This window comes from Podarcis vaucheri (assembly GCF_965113315.1).
Source record: "Podarcis vaucheri genome assembly, chromosome: 17".
In the NCBI taxonomy this organism is placed as follows: domain Eukaryota; kingdom Metazoa; phylum Chordata; class Lepidosauria; order Squamata; family Lacertidae; genus Podarcis; species Podarcis vaucheri.
In genome coordinates, this window is record NC_138755.1 from 5300492 (window position 1) to 5320075 (window position 19584).

Genomic DNA, 19584 nt, shown 5'->3' on the forward strand with positions numbered 1-19584 from the left:
TTGCAATTCACCTGTCTACTGAATGGTTCCTAGGTGGAAAAGAGCTACCTGGGTATGAGAAATAAGAGAACTGTTTCTCTCCTTGGACTTCACGTCTTGCACCTTTTTTGGGGGGGTGACATTAATTTATTATGTTTGATTCTGCTACGGAATTTCCCCCCTATGTTTAGTTCAAGGTATTCTGTTCCACTTTTGCTTTCTTTTATTTGGCACCTGTTATTATATTTCATATTATATTTATTATGTTACTATATTTCATATTATATTTCAAGTAGATAAATAGGTACCACTCTGGTGGGAAGGTAAACGGCGTTTCCGTGCGCTGCTCTGGTTCACCAGAAGCGGCTTAGTCTTGCTGGCCACATGACCCGGAAGCTGTACGCCTGCTCCCTCGGCCAATAAAGAAAGATGAGCGCCACAACCCCAGAGTCAGTCATGACTGGACCTAACAGTCAGGGGTCCCTTTACCTTTACCTTCATTATCTTGCATCTTTTGGGATGGAAAAAACTCACGATTTGGCAGTGTGATGCAGGTGGACGAGTGGCTCTGAGGTTAAAAGAGTTCACCTTGTGGACTGGTTTGGAAAACAGTATGGACTCTCTGTGTCATGCTCCATGGAAGGCAAAGGATTTTGATAGAAACAGCCTTCTGTCCCCATCTCAGAAGTGTTTGCATCTTTAGGTTGGATCTCTCTAGTCAATATCCCAGGACCTGGGTGTTCTACTTAGTTTTTCCAACTCCAGCCCCCGCTAAAGGCCTCCTCTTGTACTTGCCAGGGCTCTGCGGAAGGAACTGCCAAGACACCAGAGTTCAACAACAACAACAATGGTGGCAACAGCAGTAGCAACAGCAGCAGCCGTCCTCAGTCCCAGGTGAACGGGAACGGGGGCACCACGCCCACAGTGGGCGAGGACCCAGGGGCTGGAGCCTGCCCCTCAGCCACATCACCTTGTGCCTTAGCCAGAGACGCTGACTCGTGCAATAACAACAGCCCGTTCTTCGGGACGCTGAGCGGGGATCCTGAACGGTGCCCGGAGAACAAGCTTTCCTTCCCAGCTCTGCAGAAAGAGGAGTGAATGGAAGCCGCTGTGGGTCCGATTGGCGGGCAGTGGGGCGGTGGAGAGAAGTGTCATGGCGTTGCAAACTAGTGGGGCTAGGGGGGAGGATGCACCACTCCTGCAAATCCCCAGAATGGAAACATTTGAGCTGGTGAGAATGGTTAAGTGGTGGGGAGGTCCGGGAGCAGAGCTTTCTTGAGAACTCGCCTTTGGAGGGTTTGTGTCCTGGTGCGTCTTCTTCCCTGTGAGTAGCAGATGCAGCCCTGGAGGGTGGTGGAGTGACATGGGGCTCTTCTCCCACCTTGGGTGACCACATCAGCGCTTTTTGCTCTCTGCCCCTTGAATTTGCCATTGTGCCAATCGGATCCCAAAGGGCGGCATTTTTTTTTCCTTTTAAATTTTTTATTTGAATTTGTTTTGATTTTTTTTAATTTTATAGGGGGGGGGAGTTGTTTTTAGGGTGCAAGATTTATGGTAATTCTGGATTTGGGGAATGGGATATTTTTTAAAGGAGAAAAAGCCGGCAAGGTTTTATTTTAAAAAGGGGCAGATTTTTCCTGCCTGCCTTGTTCTTGCCAGCTCCCCCACCAGCAGGCCAAACAGCAGTGTTGCTTGGGCGGGGGGGGGGATGGTGGCAAACAGCATGGAGCGAAGGTTTTTTTTTGGGGGGGGTGTAGGAAAAGACAATGATTTTTAAAAGAGAGAGAGAGAGAGAGCAGCACAGCTACTGCACATTATACTCCCAAGTGGGTATAGCAGTCAGCTTGTGCTTTTTATTATATATAAGAGAGAGAAAGAGAGAGATTATATTTATATATAACGTGAATAGAGCTATATATAAATATGAACGCGGAAAGCCCGGAAAGGGTGAAAACGTTCCCGGGAGACAACTTGCGTTCCGAAATGCGCTATGCGTTCTTTGTGAATTAAAGGACCTGTGTCCCCAGTGGCCAGAGCTTGGCCCTGCTAACAGGGCTGCTGGGGCAGATGGACCAGGCCTCCTGATATCAGACAGAAAACTTCTTATCCTTCAAGCGGACGAGCACTTACTGTTACAATTCCAGGACTGTGAGCAAATGACTAGGGCTGGGGCTGTAAAGGGGTTTGGGGCTAAGGGTGGATTGTCACCCTGTTGCCATGGGGCGGGTGGCGGGGAGGCTGGAAGTCAAAAGTATCAAACCGATCCAGAGCCTTGGGGGGCAAGAGAGGGAGGGGTAACCCAGGAGAACATAAAGCAGTTGAAGGGATATACTGTTCTATAGGCTGAGTTGTGTGCACCCTGCGGCTTCAGCAAACAATCTGGAAATCAGCGCAGGACTTGGCATTCTCAAATCACAGCTTTGGGTTTCAAAGCAACAACTATCTTTTTTAAAAACAAAACAAAACCCCACTGATATTTAATAGGGAAATGTTTTCAAAGGGTTTCTTGGAAGAGCTAGTCAGGGTTTTCAGTGTGTTTGTGAGATGGCTGGGGAGGTTTTAGGGCCTTGCACAACTGCCACTGCTTCTCTTGTTGCTGGTATCTCTCACCATTCATTTCTGCCCCTTTTCATCCCATCCATGTCCAATGCTGTCTTACAGCTCTCTTGAGAATTTTTTTTTAGAAGCTGAATACAGTGGTACCTCGGATTACAAACCTTTTGGGTTACAAACACTTCGGGTTACAAACTCCGCTAACCCAGAAATAGTACCTCGGGTTGAGAACTTTGCCCCAGGATGAGAACGGCGTCGGCAGCAGGAGGCCCCATTAGCAAAAGTGTGCCTCAGGTTAAGAACGGTTTTCAGTTAAGAACGGACCTCCGGAACGATTTAAGTTCGTAACCCGAGGTACCACTGTAACTGCAAAAATAAGCCAGTTCTCTCACACACATATGGCACAAGAGAGACTGTGTACTGAAACTGTCTGGGTTGCTGTTTTTAGTGCAGAGTACACACAGTTTTGCTTATATAGAATGGATAAAATGGGTGGTTTTAAAGTGAAGAATCATATAACTGAGGTGGGAGTTTGGGTGGGCAGGATTAAAGTTCTGTTGAAAAGAGAACACTAACCAATTTTCCAGCTGCATACGTCCATGCAGTCTGATTTCTGACATCATCCATGGCATGTGCCTCAATTACTAGATTGTGAGAGTGTCAGAATGACCACTCCAACCTGAAATGTGTGTTGATTTTTGTTTCTGCCTTCTGCTATCAATCAATCAATCAATCAATCAATCAATCCATTCTCCAGTAGGCTGAATCCCCCACCTGTGATTCTACCATAAGAGGAACAGATGAAAAACAGTTGGCCAGAAAAAATGTCCTGATGGCTATTTCTGCCTCCTTGACCACGAACAGTATAGGCAAAAGAAAGTAGTTCCTAACGATGCATAACGAGCGGATGAAATTAACTGCCACAAGGGTATGGTGATGGTCGCTGCTGTAGATCCTTTTGACAAGGGCTTTCGACAAATCCATGGGCAGAAGTTTATTTATTATTTATTTATTAAATTTGCGTCCTGCCCTTCCTCCCATTGAGTATGGGATGTCAGTTCTGTAAATGTCTACTAACCTTGATAGCTGGATGGAGCCTAAATGTTCAGGGATGGCATACGTTTGAATTTCAGTTGCTTGTAAGCAACAAGAGGAGTCTTTGGGAAAAGGTGGGAGGGGAATCTGCCCTGTCACCCACTCAGGAATCTATTTCTGAACATAAAAGGGCAGTTAAAATGTGCCTAAGGCCTGCAGTGTGGTGTTCATACGGTGTGTTGGGATCTTCCAAGGGGCTGAAAGATTCCTTCAGGTGCTTGCAAGTGCTGGACCTCTAGGGTGGGGTGTGACCTACAGCTGCTAGAAAAAGTCACCTCCTCTATCAGAGGCTCTAGTGAGAACTTTGTAGCCAACAGTTGAGAGAAGGCAATGCTCTTTTTAGGTTGACATCTAGAGCAGCTGGGGAACCAGGCAGGATTTTAGGAAGCGAGAAAGGGTTTCCAAAGGTTGGAGGGGGCACTGATTTAAAGTGCAGGTAGGTAATTTGGATCGTAAGCTCTTAAAGGCAGCTTGATTCTCACCCACCTACCCTGCGCCCCGGTGGGGACCCTTTCCTATTTTGTTGTTCAAAGCAGCTGAAAACCAAACTCCCCAAGTATTCGAAATTCCTGTTTGTTCAAATGTATTGAAACTGGAACGTTTTCTTTTGCTGAAAATATGACAGGCCGTTCTGTTCTGAATAGCAGGATGGGGAGGAATCCAGAAAGAAAAACGTTTTGCCACATTTATATGCTACAAAGTTATCCAAGCAGAAGCACATTTTAAGGGGCTCTGCAATACTGTAGACATAAATCACCAAAGCCTACCTGCCCCCAAAGGCTTCTGATTCTCTATTGTTAGGGTTAGATGTTTCCAAAGCTGGGTGAAGTCTGTGATCCAGAAGAAGAATTTACAAAGCCCTTGCTGGATCAGACCCAAAGCCTATCTAGTCCAGCAAGCTGTTTGCCCCAGTGGGAGGCCCATAGGCAAGACCCTCTCCAATCGTGGTCTCCTCTTCCTTCTGCCTCTGATACTGGTGGAGGCAACCTAGCGATCATGACTAGTAGCCATTGATAGCTTTATGGCCCATGCTTTTGTCCAATCTCCTTTTCATTGGGGCTTTAAGCCTGTAATCCTGTAAACACCCCCCCCCCACGGAGTACATTTCATTGAATTCAGTGGGACTTGCTTCTGAATAGACAGGTGTCAGATTGCTCTGTCTGAGCCTTATTTGTTGGGGTCTTGTGAGGATTCCAGTAAAGCTCAGTTTTCTAAAACTGGTTTCTAGCCTTTGTGATGGAGGTGCAACGCACCAGAGATTTCTGAGAATGGAAGAGCCGCCTTGCTGAGTCAAACCAGAATTTTGCCACCATGTAAAGTGAACAGCAGTCTTTAATTGGGAGTCATCAAACTTCAGGACTGTGGAATCTACTTGGGTGTTTTTTTTTGTTGACTCAAGATCTAGGACCCTAGTGCAAAATACATGTTTTTCAGAATTACATATCCCAGACTTGATTTGGAGTACAGGAAGTGAATGGAGCCATTCACTCCTGGTAATCTCACATCCTTCCTTCATTTCAGCAGATAGACTTGTTTTGCTGTTGCTGTTGCTATTGTTAAACACATGTGAGTCAGAAATCCTTGTTCTACAGTTATCTCCGAATAGGTCTCAATCTGTTACATATATTTATTTAATTGAAATTTGTCCATTGTTCATTGAAGTCCCTTGCAGAATTTGGCTTATAGCTACTGGAATCTTGATAGACTCTTGAAATTCAGAAATGCAGTAGGTATATACTACACAGCATTGCAGACTTCCAGAACCTGACTCTCCCATACATACATTCTTTTTTAAATTTATTTGCGTATCAAATCTGAGTGTTAAATCCCCATTTTTTCTGTAAAGTGGTAACAGGATGAACCAACTCACACTAAGAACAGTATTTTCAGCTAATAATTTTCAGGAAAGATCTTTCCCAGCTCCTAGAAATGATCTGGGATTACAGTATATATAGGAAGCAAAAAGGCATTGTCTCTGAACTATGAATCTCACCATGAAATCTTCCTAATTAAGCATTAAATGTTCTAATTAAGCAATAGAAAGAACCCAGTGTAGATTTTTAAAAATTGCAGCTGTAGGCAGGGGTGTGTTCCTTTTTGAATCGTCTTCAGTCCTATTCTCATTGGTATGCTATGACTGTAAAGTAAGACAGAACTTAAAATTGCATATCGAGGGCTTTAGAGTTAGGGTTTTCAGAAAAGGCCCTCGCTTCAGCCTCAAGTGGATTAAACCAGTCTTGGGAAGCTGGTGGAGAACAAGGAAGTGTTTTAAGTTTTAATTGTGCCCTGTCGCTGAACGTCCTCTGATCTGGGTTTGGCTTGATGATAACAGAAAAACACTTTATTCCCAGGTGTAAAGAGTAAATGTAAATCTTCCTTACACGATAATACTTCCTGTCACAAATGAGACACTGTTCAACCTCTTCAGTTGGGCATGCAGTTGTCATATGAAGTTTGAGGAGTGGGATTGCAACTTTAAATGGTGAATTTGAGAGGAGGGATTTAACACTCTCTTTCTCTCTTGGGGGTGTTTCAGTTGCTTTTAGCTTTGACAGTATTTGCTGGGAAGGAAGACAACTTCCTCTCCTGACCAGTGGCACACAATTCCAAGCAACCTAACCATTGCCAGTTCTGAGGTCTTACCCCAGAACTAGAAAGACGCCTGCCTGCTTGAGCCATGCCTGCAGTCGCACAGGCCTCGGAGCATGCAGCTATATTGCTTTGATATCATGTAGCCCAGGGGAGCAGCTGGATCTGCGTCACAGGCTTCTGTGACGCATTTCCTTATATTTCCAGTGCTTGAAACCTTTGCAACTGGAGCAGATTGGGCCCCCCTTTTTAACCTCTTAGCAATGCCACCAGGCAAGCTATTGATTAGGTGGCGGGATTGATTTGACTTTGTCTGTCTGTCTGTGCAGACTGTAGCCATTAGTGCAGTCCCATCTGTACTACACATCTGAAACAGTACCGTACCACTTTAAGCAGGGTGATGTAACAATCCCTCTTGCCAGGAAATGCTGGGAATTGTAGCTGTGATATGAATTGGGGTCTCCGAACAGCCCTCGGCACCCTAACAAATCATTTGAGGGAAGCCATGCTTTAAACATATGGTGCAAATGGAGCCAAAAATAGGAAAGTTTTGGGAAGCCCTTATCCCAAACATTTATATATTCCGTGATTCTGTGTGAGTACAGAATGTGATACTGGGCCCAGTCTTTAAAAACGAATCTTTCTAATTTTTATGGATACTAAAATAAACCTCGGAAGTTTGTGGGCAGCAGGAGTGGCTGGATAAGTTTTTCACTTTCAGGGTGGGGCTTCCCCCCTATGTAGTGCCCATTAGAACTAGGCTAAATTTGGCAAAACTTTTTTTAAAAAAACAAATAAATTATGCAAAATCAGACTGAAAATGTGTGTTACTTGCATAATTTATACAGGAAGAAGAATTTGGTATCTGAAGATTTTAGATTTTATCTTGTTTTAACTGTGGGAAGTACAGTGGTGCCCCGCAAGACGAATGCCTCGCAAGACAGAAAACTCACTAGACGAAAGGGTTTTCCGTTTTGGAGGTGCTTCGCAAAACGAATCTCCTATGGGCTATGTCTTGCAAGTTCCTGCGGTTTTTTTCCCTTCCCCCCCTTTTTCTAAGCCGCTAAGCCGCTTATCAGCTGATCCGATAAGCCGCTAATAGCGCTAATCCGTTAATCTGTCAATGGGCTTGCTTCGCAAGACGAAGAAACCGCTAGACGAAGAGAATCACAGAACGGATTCTTTTCGTCTTGCGAGGCACCACTGTACACTTCAACATGGTCTCTTCCTTGCAAGCTAGGCAAAATAAAGTTTGAAGTCACTCTACTCTAGATTCACTTGACAAAAATCCTAGATAGGTTTTCCTTTAAATTCAAAAATGGATGTGGTTATTGTTCAGAATTGCTCACTGTTTGCTCAGCCAAAAAGGTAGCCAGCAACAGGCATCTTTAAAATATCTCTTATGAGAATTGTGGATACTTCCAGGTGGGAAGGGGATCATTAATCTTGAGGAATTTAATTTGAAGCTCAGTGTTGCATGAAAGCCAAAGAGGTAGATGAAAGTTCCTAGGTTTCTCTTGCATAATAAATCCAAATGGCAAAACACCCTTCATGCATATCTATAATAATAATAATAATTTATTATTTATACCCCACCCATCTGGCTGGGTTTCCCCAGCCACTCTGGGCGGCTTCCAAAAGAATATTAAAATACTGTGATACATCAAACATTAAAAGCTTCCCTAAACAGGGCTGCCTTCAGATGTCTTCTAAAAGTCTGGTAGTTGTTGTTCTCTTTGACATCTGGTGGGAGGGCGTTCCACAGGGAGGGCGCCACTACCGAGAAGGCCCTCTGCCTGCTTCCCTTTAACTTATGGACTTTAGTTTAATTGCAGTTGGATAATGCTACCATTCCCACTAGTGTTACTGAAGTAAAAGAGCATCTCTGATGTGATGGACATCATGTTATGATGCAAGAGTCAAGCTAACCTGACCTATCTTTTATAAACCTAATGAGAAGCAATAACCGGATGATTGCCCTCAGAGGTCTGGTTCCCCATCATTTAGAATGTACTGCAGCTAAGCAAATACCTTTTCCCCCAAGCTTGTTTGGCTCCAGCATGCAGAATTGGAGCTGGTCATGTACAGACTGGAGACTGCAATTTGTGTGATACAAGAATTCAGGCATCACCACCCCTAAGCGCAAATGATCTATGGAGGCACTGAGATAAGTCTGCTGTGGTTGAGCTGGAAGATTCTAAAACTTGCAGTCCTGTAGAAGTTAGCCTTGCTTCTGGGGAAAGTGGAGAAGCCTTCGTTCCTTGGTGTTGATAGCACTCGTAGATCAGAAGTGTAGTTCAGCTGTGACTGTTGAGCAAAGGTGGCTCTGCTTTGGTTGGAATGAGATGAGCCAAAGTCCTTTGAGAAAATGATACTTGACTATTGAAAGAGGGCTCTTTCTCTTAAAGCAGCTTTATGTTGTCATATTTAACCTTGTGGCGAAACAGTGCTGATTCCCCATTTCTTGCAGCTTTTGAATCTGAAGCTAATATCGGAGGTGCTTTTTGCCTATAGAGCCAGGAACCAGGAGTCACTGCAAATGCGCATAGCCATAACTAGATGGCCCCATAACTATTTTTTATAACAAAAAAGTTTGCTTATTTAAAAATAATAATAATGAAGCCCTGATTTGCGAACTTCGATATTTTTTTTTAAGTGCAGATTTCAAAATTCAGATCCTTTTGTGAGACCAGAAAGCTACAGTCCTTGAATGTAGATATAACAACTCTGAATATACTTCTCTTGATCCTAAGACGCACAAAAGGGGAGGTCCGCACGTGGCCTTGCGATGGATGGATCAGCCTGTTTCATGTGTCTTCATTCATAAATCCATTCCATTCAGTTTCTGCATTACTCTGAATTAGTTTTGAATCCATATGAAAATTTGTATCTAAAAACGTATTTTAACTCTGTGTATACAATTCTAAACATTTTAACTAGGCATTTTGTTACTTTTTTGAGACAATCCCCGTGTCTCATTAATTCAGATAAATGCAAAATCTAAGGATAACTAAATTCTAATTCACAGGGGGTCTGGATCGGGTCACTTTGCATCAGAATTCACAGAAATAAAATTCTTCAGGCATCTGTAATGAGACCTTTTTTCTCCACATTTCCAGAAATTAGTCACCTTAGCATTGCAGGCTGTCTGTAAAATTAAGGACTTTTCAAGCATCTTGCAGTGCTTCCTGTGGGAGCTATTGTATGACAAAGACGCAAAAATGTAGAGCTTGAATGGATTGTGACTTTGTGAAATGAAAGTCCTAATCATGAACAAACATCAGGTTTCCCTTGTGAGGGTGACCCTGAGGTAATTGTGGCATCAGTAGGACCCAAAGATTATGTTGAGTTGCGTTGTTCATTCTTTGAGAGCGGAGCTCTCAAATGCGGCGTTCTTGCTTTTCATTTGGCCTGTGTAGCACTTTGGACTCTCTCCAGGGCTGGATCCTTGGATGGTACAATCTTGGCAGAGTTCCTTTGAAGTCACTGGTTCTGCATCCCACATCCAGAGCCATTGATCCCCAATGGAGTAAGGTCCATTAACAATAGCTGTAGGGATCGTGTTTATTAGAAATATTTGCTGTGTAACTAACATTGATGCTGAGAATTAACTGAAGTAATATGACTTTCCCCTGCACTGTGCAGTGGACCTTAAATGCTCATAAGGAAGGCGAAATATGTTCCTGTGTCCAAATCTTCCTTCTCTTAGCAGGGCTTTTTTTCAGCCAGAACTCACCGGAATTCAGTTCTGGCACCTCTTATGTGGGCGCCATTGCCATTATAAGAGAACAAGGAAGGAGTTCATGGTGAGTTCCGGCACCTCTTTTTCTAGAAAAATAGCACTGCCTCTAAGATAAAGAAAAGTTCCTTTTTAATATGAGTTGAAGTGGGAACAAATCTAATACTTTTAACTTCCTGTACTAGGCTCCAATTCAAGATTCTCTAAGCATGTTTCTTGAAGTCTTCATAAGGATCTAAACCATACAATCAAAGGCATGGATTTTAGCATGCTGCCTTCATTGTTTTGTGGGGGGTGGGGTGGAGGGGGGGCCTTTTAAAGCCAGCCTACTGACCAATATTTCCTGCATTTCTCTTACAAATATTTCATCCCATCCTAAGGCTGTAATGCGGGATATGACTCTGGCTAGCCGTTCCCAAGGATGGCTACTAGTCAACTTAGCCAACCAGTTAGAGGTTTTTTTGTCCAAATATACTTAACAGTACCTGAGAAGACTTTGAAGCCTTTTCAGGGGCAGCTTTTCAACCTTTTCTGATGTCGTTTAGAATTCCACCTTTCCTTGGATTCATACGCAAACAAGCAAACGAGCCCTTGGGTCCCTGGGGGGAAGTCACAGACAAACATTACGACAGGGACTTGAATTCTTGTGGAGGGGAATAGGGGTATCCCGGTCCACAGATTAAACATGTGTACGCTAGAGCCTGTGAGGAAGGCACAGGGCCACTCAGTGGCCAGTTGGCACAAAGCACCAACATTTCCCCCTATCACGCAACTGTAACCTAGGCTGCAAATCCTCAGTATACTTACTTGGGTGTAAGCCCACTGAAATAATGGTGTTTCTTTCCAAGTAAATGTTATTAGGATCAAGCTGCAAGATGAATCATAAGCTAACTACAACTTTTTTTTTTAATCTTGTTAGCATAATTTTACTACCGAAGTTGAATCATTATAGTAGCTAACTTACCTGACATGTATTTTGCTAAATATGCATGTTCTTCTATTTTTAATTTTAATCCTTCCAATTACCCCCACACCAATCTATTTTGTAAGTCCATTTTTATTCTTTAAAAGAAGTCTAACACACACCTTGTTTAGAGATCTTTCAGTCTTTAATTGCTATTTACCGCTCATTGCATAACGTCAGATAGCGTCGCTCATTTTCTAGTTTTTTTTTAAAGATTAGAATTCTTTTCTGACTCCGTTTTGAAATACCAACCCCCGCTTCCCGCGTACACTTTTATCTGTCTATAATATTACCCTTGCAGACGGGGTGTACACTTTTTCTGACTTATAACCATTGCTCTTGTATTTTGGTAGATGCTTTGTTGATAGTAACTAAATGCCTAGTAAGATTTTAAAAGTAAAAACTTCAATCTCAGTTGTTACTTTAAGCCAATCTTTCCCCTCACACACCCTCTTTGAATAACCTTGGAAGTTGCATTTTTACCATATATATCTCCCCATGACCACCTTTTAAAATGTTTAGCCTGAGATTTTAGCTTTAAAGGGAAAAAAAGCATACAAACCAATTTTTGATGAACAGAGTAAATCTGATTTTTTTCTTTTCTTGTTAGTGATCCCCTGTCAATTGCAAGTTCATGCTTTATTTATGTGGGATAAATTCATTATTCCCTTTTTTTTAAAAATGGATTTTCTTTTTATGCTATATTAACACCTGTTCTTAGTGGATGGATAAATGTTATCTTTACTACCCCAACCTTGATAAACAAACTCCCATCTCCCCAATCCTTGCACCCCACACCAAGCTCCATAGGTTGTTGGGTTTTTTAATCAGTGTAAGTTTGGACAGGTTGCTCTAAATCAGGGGAAACTCGCAGTAGGTTTGCAATCAGAAAGCTTGGGTGTCTTTTGGGAATGTTTTTTGCTGGTGGAATCCTGGCGCGTTGTTCATCTGTTGATGATGGAGAGAGACTTACAGTGCTTAATAAATTCTATTCTTTTAGTAAAAAATAAATAAATGGTGTGTTTGTACTCCTGTGTTTTAAGCTTTGTAAAGGTACAAGAAAGAAAGGTGCCGTGTCACTTTCAGTGCTCTGTGTCTGCTGCAGCTCTGCAGAAGTGAAGAATTCAGCCTCATCCGAATTTCAGGTGTTCCTTCACGGTGTCCCTGCAGCCGCTCATTTGGCGTAGACCGCTCTACTTGGAGTAGACCCATTGAACAAATAACTTCAAGTTACTTGAGTGAGAAGGAAAGTGCGGTGCAGAACTGCAGATATTTTTAAACATGTATAGTCTATCTCAACCTGTCCAAAGTTAGCGGCAGGATCCACAGGGGCAGCAGATCTGGCCTCCAAGGAACACATTGGCCACTCTCCTTGGAGGCTGGGCCAGCCACTTGTAGATCTTCACTTGTCCCTTCTTCTGGGCAGTGGGGTGCCGTTTTGTGGTTCACCTCAAGTGCCAAAATTTCTTGCGCTGGGCCTGCAGTGGACTGCCGTATTTCCCCCCCCATAAGATGCACCTAGTTTTCAGAGGAGGAAAACAAGGGGGGGGAATTCTGAATCAAATGTTGTACTAAACTATTTAATAAACTACTGGTATCTCAGAATAATATTTCAACCATGTACAGTTGTAGCTCAGGTTACATATGCTTCAGGTTACATACGCTTCAGGTTACAGACACCGCTAACCCAAAAATATTACCTCGGGTTAAGAACTTTGCTTCAGGATGAGAACAGAAATCGTGCTCCGGCGGCGCGGCGGCAGCAGGAGGTGCTTCAGGTTAAGAACGGACCTCCAGAATGAATTAAGTACTTAACCCGAGGTACCACTGCAAAGTGAACAGCAGTCAACAGTGGCATTAAGAACCATCATCTCTGTCATTAACAAATGAAGAGAGACTTTATCCCCTAGTAAGGGGGGCAGGCAATGGAAATATATGAGCTTCCCACATTGAGTCCCTTAGATCTAAGGGTTATATGGTTTGGCCCTACACAATTATTTTAATAAAGCCAAAAGAAGTGGGACTTTCTTCCTTTTTGTTCCTTGCAAAGAGCTCGGGGGGCTTTCATATGAGGGAGGAATGAGGGAGAAATCTGATTCAATTTCCATTTAAAGTCAAACCTACCTAATTCATACCTTCGTAAACAACACAAGGACCAAACCACAGCTGCCCTTCAAATTTCACACTTCTGCAAAGGAAGGCACTACTGTCCACTGGCAAGACCAGTGGCAGAGGATCTTGCGTGGCGACACGTTGCTCAGCACACCTCTTTCTTTTACTTGCACCCCACTCGTCCTCCGAGTTATGCTCAAAACAGCCCTGCAGGGTAGGCCAGGCCAAGAAACAGACTCCTTCAAAAGAGTTCAGCTCCAAGGGCCTCCTGGCAGTTCCCTCCTGTGAGAAATGAGGTTACAGAGATCCCGGCAGAGGGCCTCCTTGGTGGTGGCACCCGCCCTGTGGAACGTCCTCCCATCAGATGTCAAGAAGATAAATATACAACTTTTAGAAGACATCTAAAAGCAGTCCTGTATAGGGAAGTTTTAAATGTTTTATATTTTTATATCTATTGGAAGCTGCCCAGAGTGGCTGGGGCAACCTGGTCAGATGGGAGGGGTACAAATAATAAAACTGTTGTTGTTTAAACCCTGGTTCAAGTCCAACATGCCATCCATTGTGGCGCCACCTTATCTCTCATCCTCCTGCAGCTTGTGCAGGAGACCTTCCAGCAGGCTGCACCCAGGACTCAGAGCCCACCATCTGCCCTGACTGCCAACACACCTTGCCTCTTGTAGAAGGGGGCGCCTGGCCAATACTCACACATGCAAGATGTCCTGCGTCACATCCAGTTCCTTGCTGATTCCTTCTTTGCGGGGCTCAGGTTTCGGGTCCAGGGAGCCCAGCGCAATCTGGGCCAATGATGACGATGGGAAAGGGATCCTCAGCTCACAGATGTTGGGGGTAGCGATAAGGAGCATAAAACGTACAAGAAAATTACACACGCAAACACGAGCACACTGCCTACCTTTCCAACAAGAGACACTCTCTCTATTCAAGGTCACCATTGTATTCTGTGTTTAATATTTCTGGGAGAGCTTCTAGTCCCTGGTTTTCAACTGAGGAGCTCTGACATGGATTAGAATCCCTGCTTATCCATGACTGTGGATGGAGAAACTCAAGACCAATGTTCAAATTGCAGGGTGGAGGGCAGAGGGGGCCATTTTTGTGCTGATCTCTTTTCCTTCTATTTTTAGAGGGGTTTTGCATCAGGGATGCAGGGGAAGATATAACTAGAACAGGAGGGGGCCCAGGGCACGTGGATTTCATTAAAGGCCTTCCTACCTCTTTCCTTTCACCCCACTCCGTCACCATTCTGTCGTATTTGCAGTTGTTAGTGGTCAAAAAGCATTAAAGGGCAACTTATCTCCATTTCACTGCTCACAAAGAATCCTGGGCACTGTAGCTTACCCCTCACAAAGCTACAAAGTGCCCATAATACTTTGCTGGTGAAACCCTAGCAACCCACTACCTTGATTTCGCAGCAGCTCTAGAAATGCAACTTGCTTCATTTAGTTCTTAAGGGAGAGAGAGAGAGAGAGAGAGAGAGAGAGAGAGAGAGAGAGAGAGAGAAAGAGGTTGCATTGGAAGTAGGCAGAGACACCGCAGGGGCTTGAACCCCGTCCTGGAAACCAGGAGCGCCAACCACCAGCGTCTTTTGCTTTTTTTTGGCCAATGCAACAAGGTGAAAAGCAAAACCTGAGAGAACACTCTGAATACAGAATGTTCTCTCAGGAAAAAAGAAAACCCTTAAGAATTATGAAGTTGCAGACAGAACACAATCGAGGTTCTATCCCTTGCCATTAGCAAAGGGTATTCACCTAGATGTGTTTACGTCACAGAGTACCAGGTTAACTGTCATTAATTTGCAGGGCAGAACAGAGAGACTAGTTCCAGTCTTCAAACTCTGCCTTTATGCTCACCTTTTTGTCTGTCCCTCTGAAGTGTGAATTCATGGGCCTGGAAGTTCCTTCTGCTGGTCTGTGAAAAGCAATTTGGACTCCTTACTTTGTCCCCGGCCCTTTCCTGCCAATTCCAGAGAAATGTTTTTGGAACCCAGCTCTTCTTACTGACCTGACTTCTGCAGGAAGAGCTGGCTTCACCTGAGTGTGGTGGGCTCTTGGACACAACTGTGAAGAGATCAAGCGGGGGGAAATGGAGAAGCCAGCCCAAAAGGATTGTACTGAAAAAGATCACTGAATTGTGGAGTGTGAAGTTCACTTGCCGTTAAGTTTCCTGAAGGCTTGCAAAATTCTTGTGTGAGATGCACCTGGAAGAGACTAGGGTCTTCAGCAGCCCTCCCCTCCAGACACAGGAGCAAAAACAGCAGGTTACCTAAAGCAGCGCAGTCAAGACGCAGGTGTCTCTCAATCCTGCACTGCAGATGTTCACTTGATGGATCAAGAGCTCTGACACTGCCTTTTGTCAATGGAGCAGATCTGCTTCTGGCACAGGTAGCTCTGTGAGGTCTGTAAAAATAAGAGCTGGAACAAAACAAGGCTGGCTGTCCCACCAAAAGATGTACCTTATTGTGTGGTGATGGCACAGGAAGGGGCCTCCCCTGCAGTGGTGTCCCGACAAGAGAAGTCCCTCCAGGTAGAAGCACAGAGAGCGACAGCATCAGGCTTTCGAGTTCGCAGCTCTTCTGAAACAGGGATTGAATAACCAACATTGCTCAATACAAGCTCTTTGGAATATTTAGTTTGCATATTTGATGTATGATTCCATTTAGAGCCTACCTTTTCTCCAACTGGCTCAGGGTGCTTGAATGGTCCCCCTCACTGCGACCTGAAAGAATCTTTGTACAAAGAGTTGTAGGCAGAACACAACAGAGATTTCCCCCTCAGCCAAGCACAAGATACACTCACCTAGTTGACCTTCAGCCAGAAGACACACAACTGCATTGCTGCTATAATTACTATAGAGCATTTAGAGATTACTTGTTAGTTATTAGTGCCTATCGCCACCTCTGATAATTCAAATGTTTTATCAACAGAAGCTATGATTGCAGTTGAAGGTAACCAAGTGAGGTTACAGGCAAAGGAAGCAGCTCGCTACACCAGGTTTTAAATATATTGCCTTAGGAACAGAATTACTGGCAAGGATCCAAAATTTAGTATTTGTCGGAAACCCAGCAATTATCAATCCTATCGTGCAGGTTTTCACCAAAAAGTCAGCAATAGAATTTGGGTCCAATTAAATTTCTAATAAAGTCTCAGCATTTATGGATAGTTCCCTGCATTAAACAATCATACATGTATCCCAGGCAAAGAAAATTGGGAGCTACATGCCTCCTTTATCTACAGGATTGAAGGGTACAGACTTCTATTCCAAAACGTTTCACAAATGTGGGTTATTATGATTTTGTGTGGCCCTCTGGTCATTAGTGGAACAATCAGCCACTCCCTTATGTATGAGTAAAAATGGCCAGAGACCAGGGATTCATAAGATTTCAAATATTTTCTCAGTCATTTCAGCCTTACCATTAGCAGAAAAAATATCTGCCCTTTATGTACAGGAAAAAATGGTCACGGCTCAGCCTTCCTAATTGTGAATATGTTTGTTCTTAAATGTTTGCTGCACTTTTTTTGCTTAAAAATGGCTGGCAAAATGGTGAAAACCTCTACTCACTCCAAGGCCTCTACCAGGCCGCCTCTACCAATGCCATCAGTAGATTGACCCTCAAAATGCCTTATTTGCTTTTTCACACTGAAATCAGCAAGGCAACTGTTACAGACAAAGGAAGCAGTTTGATGCATCAGCTTTTAAAATGGGTATTCTAAATACCTAAATACCCCTGGGAACAGAATTACTGGCGAGGATGCAAAATGCTGGCATGTTTGGAACCTTCCGGACTTATATACATCTGAAGGAACAAAAACGCAACAATATTTTGGTGACCCTCTTCTGCAGTTGTCCAGTAAGTACAATTCGTTTGGCTTCAGATGCCAAATGCCACCACTTTTAAGCAGCTGCTCAAGAGGGTTTGTTATTCTACTCCTTGGAAACCACATTATACATAAAATGAAGTTCTTCCCATTAGCGAAGGAGCTTATCTATAGTCCCCAAGAAGCTATCACAAAATGGCTGCAAAGCATTTTTGTCAACAAGGCAACCTGAGCTAAAATGACATTAAATGGAACTATGTTGTCTTCTGCGCCTCTGCTTTGCCCTTTAGCACATGCACAGCTTTCTTTCCCCCTGGATCCCCCTACCCGTCTCACTTCTAAGTCTTACCTGTCTTAAAATCTTACCCGTCTTGGTCTTTCCAACTTCTGGAACGAGGTTCTGGAGCGAGTGGTTGCAGACCAGATCCAGGTGCTCTTGGAAGATGCTGGTTTTCTGGCTCCATTTCCATCAGGGTTTAGGCCTGCTTTTGGCACAGAAACGGCCTTGGTCACCTCTGTTGATAGAGAGACAAGGGAAGGCGCTCAGTGACCCCCAGTGCCTTCCATCAGCTTCGGCTGGTGGCCCAGTTGCGCCCCTCTCTGGACGGGGGTAGTCTGACTCCTGCTCTCTCTGCTCGTTCTTTTTGTTTTGATTTGGTGTAGTTGATATTTTATGTGAACTGCCCTTAGACCTTTGGGTATAGGGTGGTATAGAAATTCAATAAATAATAACAATAATATGATAATTATAATTTTGGCAACACAAATGCCAGCCTTCTTTTTATGAAATGGCTTCTCCAGTTGCCTTTTAAAAGAAAAGCCTTCTATTTTCTGCAATTATTCTTCACTCGGCTTGAAGCAGACTTCATCTCCACCCACCCTTTCCTCTGCTCCTTTGTACATCCAAATACTTGTTGGTCGAAAGGGAAATAAACTTGATTTCGCCCCTCGTGTTCCTTCATGTGTCTTTGTTTTCCCTTGGCCTTTCTAGTCATCAGGTATATCTGCTTTTCTTGATTCTCTTTAAAATCTTCATCTTGCTGTTTTTTATGAGTTTTCAGTTTAAATTTTTCTTGGCTAAGCGTTCTTTTGGGGGCTTTCTCAAAGTCCAGAATTTACTCTCCCTGTTTTACTATGATTAATTCTTTGTTGGTCTTCTTATTTTCTTTAAGTTTCCTTTAAATTTAAAATGTATTGCGTCTCCTAACACTTTTTAGGGAGTTACTGAATCTATTTATCTTCTGTTTGTCTCTCTGTCTGTCTATATATCTATCATCTACAAGCAACATTTAAAACTGCCAACTACGGAGATCACAAGGGAAAATGTGTTGTATCCCTTGTTAAAGTTGTAAATGACAACTTCAGTGAGACTTCAGCTCTGACCAGTGAGAGGGTTAAAACCAGTATTATAGCCAGGGACAGTCTCACTCACTAGACTCTGGCTCGCTCCTTCCACCACCTGTTGGTCATAAGAGCACATAAAATAGTCCCTTGGCACATTAATACAGAGGATAAACATGGTTTTGTTTTCAACATGGGATCACTGCGCATGGGTGAGAAATTAGTGCCGGCCCCACTCCCTAATAACAGGGTTGCTGGGGGGCCAACTTGAGTAAAATATGGGGGGTGGGCGGGCGGTAAGCCCTGCCCTACATAGTCACATGACACGCCACACACAATTAAATAGCAATGGCCGTCAACAGTTTAGGGGGGGTTCATGGCCCCCTCAATTTTTTTTGGGGGGTATGGGCTTATGAGGAGCTAGCTCCTAAGCTAGGGTGAAGGAGGTGAGGACAGGTGACCCCACCTAAGCCTGAAATCGCCCCCCCCCAAACCAGGCCTCAAAACTGTCCAAAATTCCTTTTCTCTCTTCTAAAAAAATCCAAAACAGCTTTTCTCTGCTCTTCTCTGCTTTTCTCACAAGATGCATAGGAAAAAGATTATTCTTTTATCAGTACGAGAAGGCTTCAAAAAGCTAATGAATAGGCTCTGTTCAAAGCAGGCTGAGAAACGAATCTTATCTCATTCAGTTGCAACATCTTTGGACATGCTGAACCACTTAATTCCCCTTCCCTGGTAAGGGTGCCAAGAGTCCACAATAGTCCCAAAGACAGGAGCTTTCTGTTCATGCTCAGGAACCTCAACATGGGGCAGGACTCTGAAGAGGAGGAGAAAGCAGAGGGAACTGGAAGGGGAATATATGCTCTGTGCGAATGACTGTGAACTCGTGCTTGTTTGTGAATCTATCACACTTGCTCCTTCTACCAGTTCATGGATGGTAGAAATAAAGCTTTTTCTCCGAAACTATTCCTTGGGTGTCTGTTGACGTCCTCTTTTTCAGGGAACATTTTTAATATTTGCCCAAATGTCTCCGGCTATACTTTCTGGATGAGTCCTAGACAAGACTGGTGATTGAAGACTTGCTTTCCCCATCTTTTCTCTCCTCCTGTCCCCCCCCCCCCAGCAGCAATATATCACAGCTTCTATAGCCTACATATAGTAGGAGTATTTAAAATGAGAATCTTCATGGGGTCCTCTTTTTTGCTCTTTGAAATGTGGCAACCCTCACTTGACCCTCCTAAAATAAATCCTGGCTACACCCATGGCAGGTGGTCATAGCGACAGTGCCAATCTGTTGATATAATCAATGAACAATTACCATATACTTAGAAATCTATCCTTTTTACCCTGCCCATTTATCATCACACTGCTGTGTTGATTCA

At 43.6% G+C, this 19584-nt stretch overlaps 1 protein-coding gene and 2 long non-coding RNA genes across 7 annotated transcripts in view; 1 reads left to right on the forward strand and 2 right to left on the reverse strand.

The window, feature by feature from the left end:
• The window catches only part of FAM120C (family with sequence similarity 120 member C), a 28407-nt gene extending 25759 nt beyond the window's left edge, over positions 1-2648 (forward strand). Inside the window, exon 16 of the mRNA XM_082205386.1 lies at positions 778-2648. Within this exon, the coding sequence (XP_082061512.1) occupies positions 778-1077 (300 nt within the window). The 3' untranslated portion in view covers positions 1078-2648. The remainder of the gene's footprint in view (positions 1-777) is intronic.
• LOC309522339 overlaps positions 1-17221 on the reverse strand; it is a 232792-nt gene extending 215571 nt beyond the window's left edge. For 3 of the 5 annotated variants that reach the window (XR_014215042.1, XR_014215043.1, XR_014215045.1), the window contains exons 1-2: positions 15048-17221; positions 14897-14954 (exon numbers count right to left, since the gene is read on the reverse strand). This is a non-coding gene — a long non-coding RNA (uncharacterized lncRNA). Of the gene's footprint in view, positions 1-13742; positions 14492-14879; positions 14955-15047 lie in introns of those variants that run through there. The other 2 variants (XR_014215046.1, XR_014215044.1) reach the window with 2 other exon arrangements.
• Positions 5423-11923, reverse strand: LOC309522337. The gene is made up of 3 exons (XR_014215040.1): positions 8028-11923; positions 7636-7775; positions 5423-6886 (listed from the first exon to the last, which is right to left on the reverse strand). It is a non-coding gene; the product is annotated as an uncharacterized lncRNA (long non-coding RNA).
• Positions 17222-19584: the final 2363 nt, after the last annotated feature.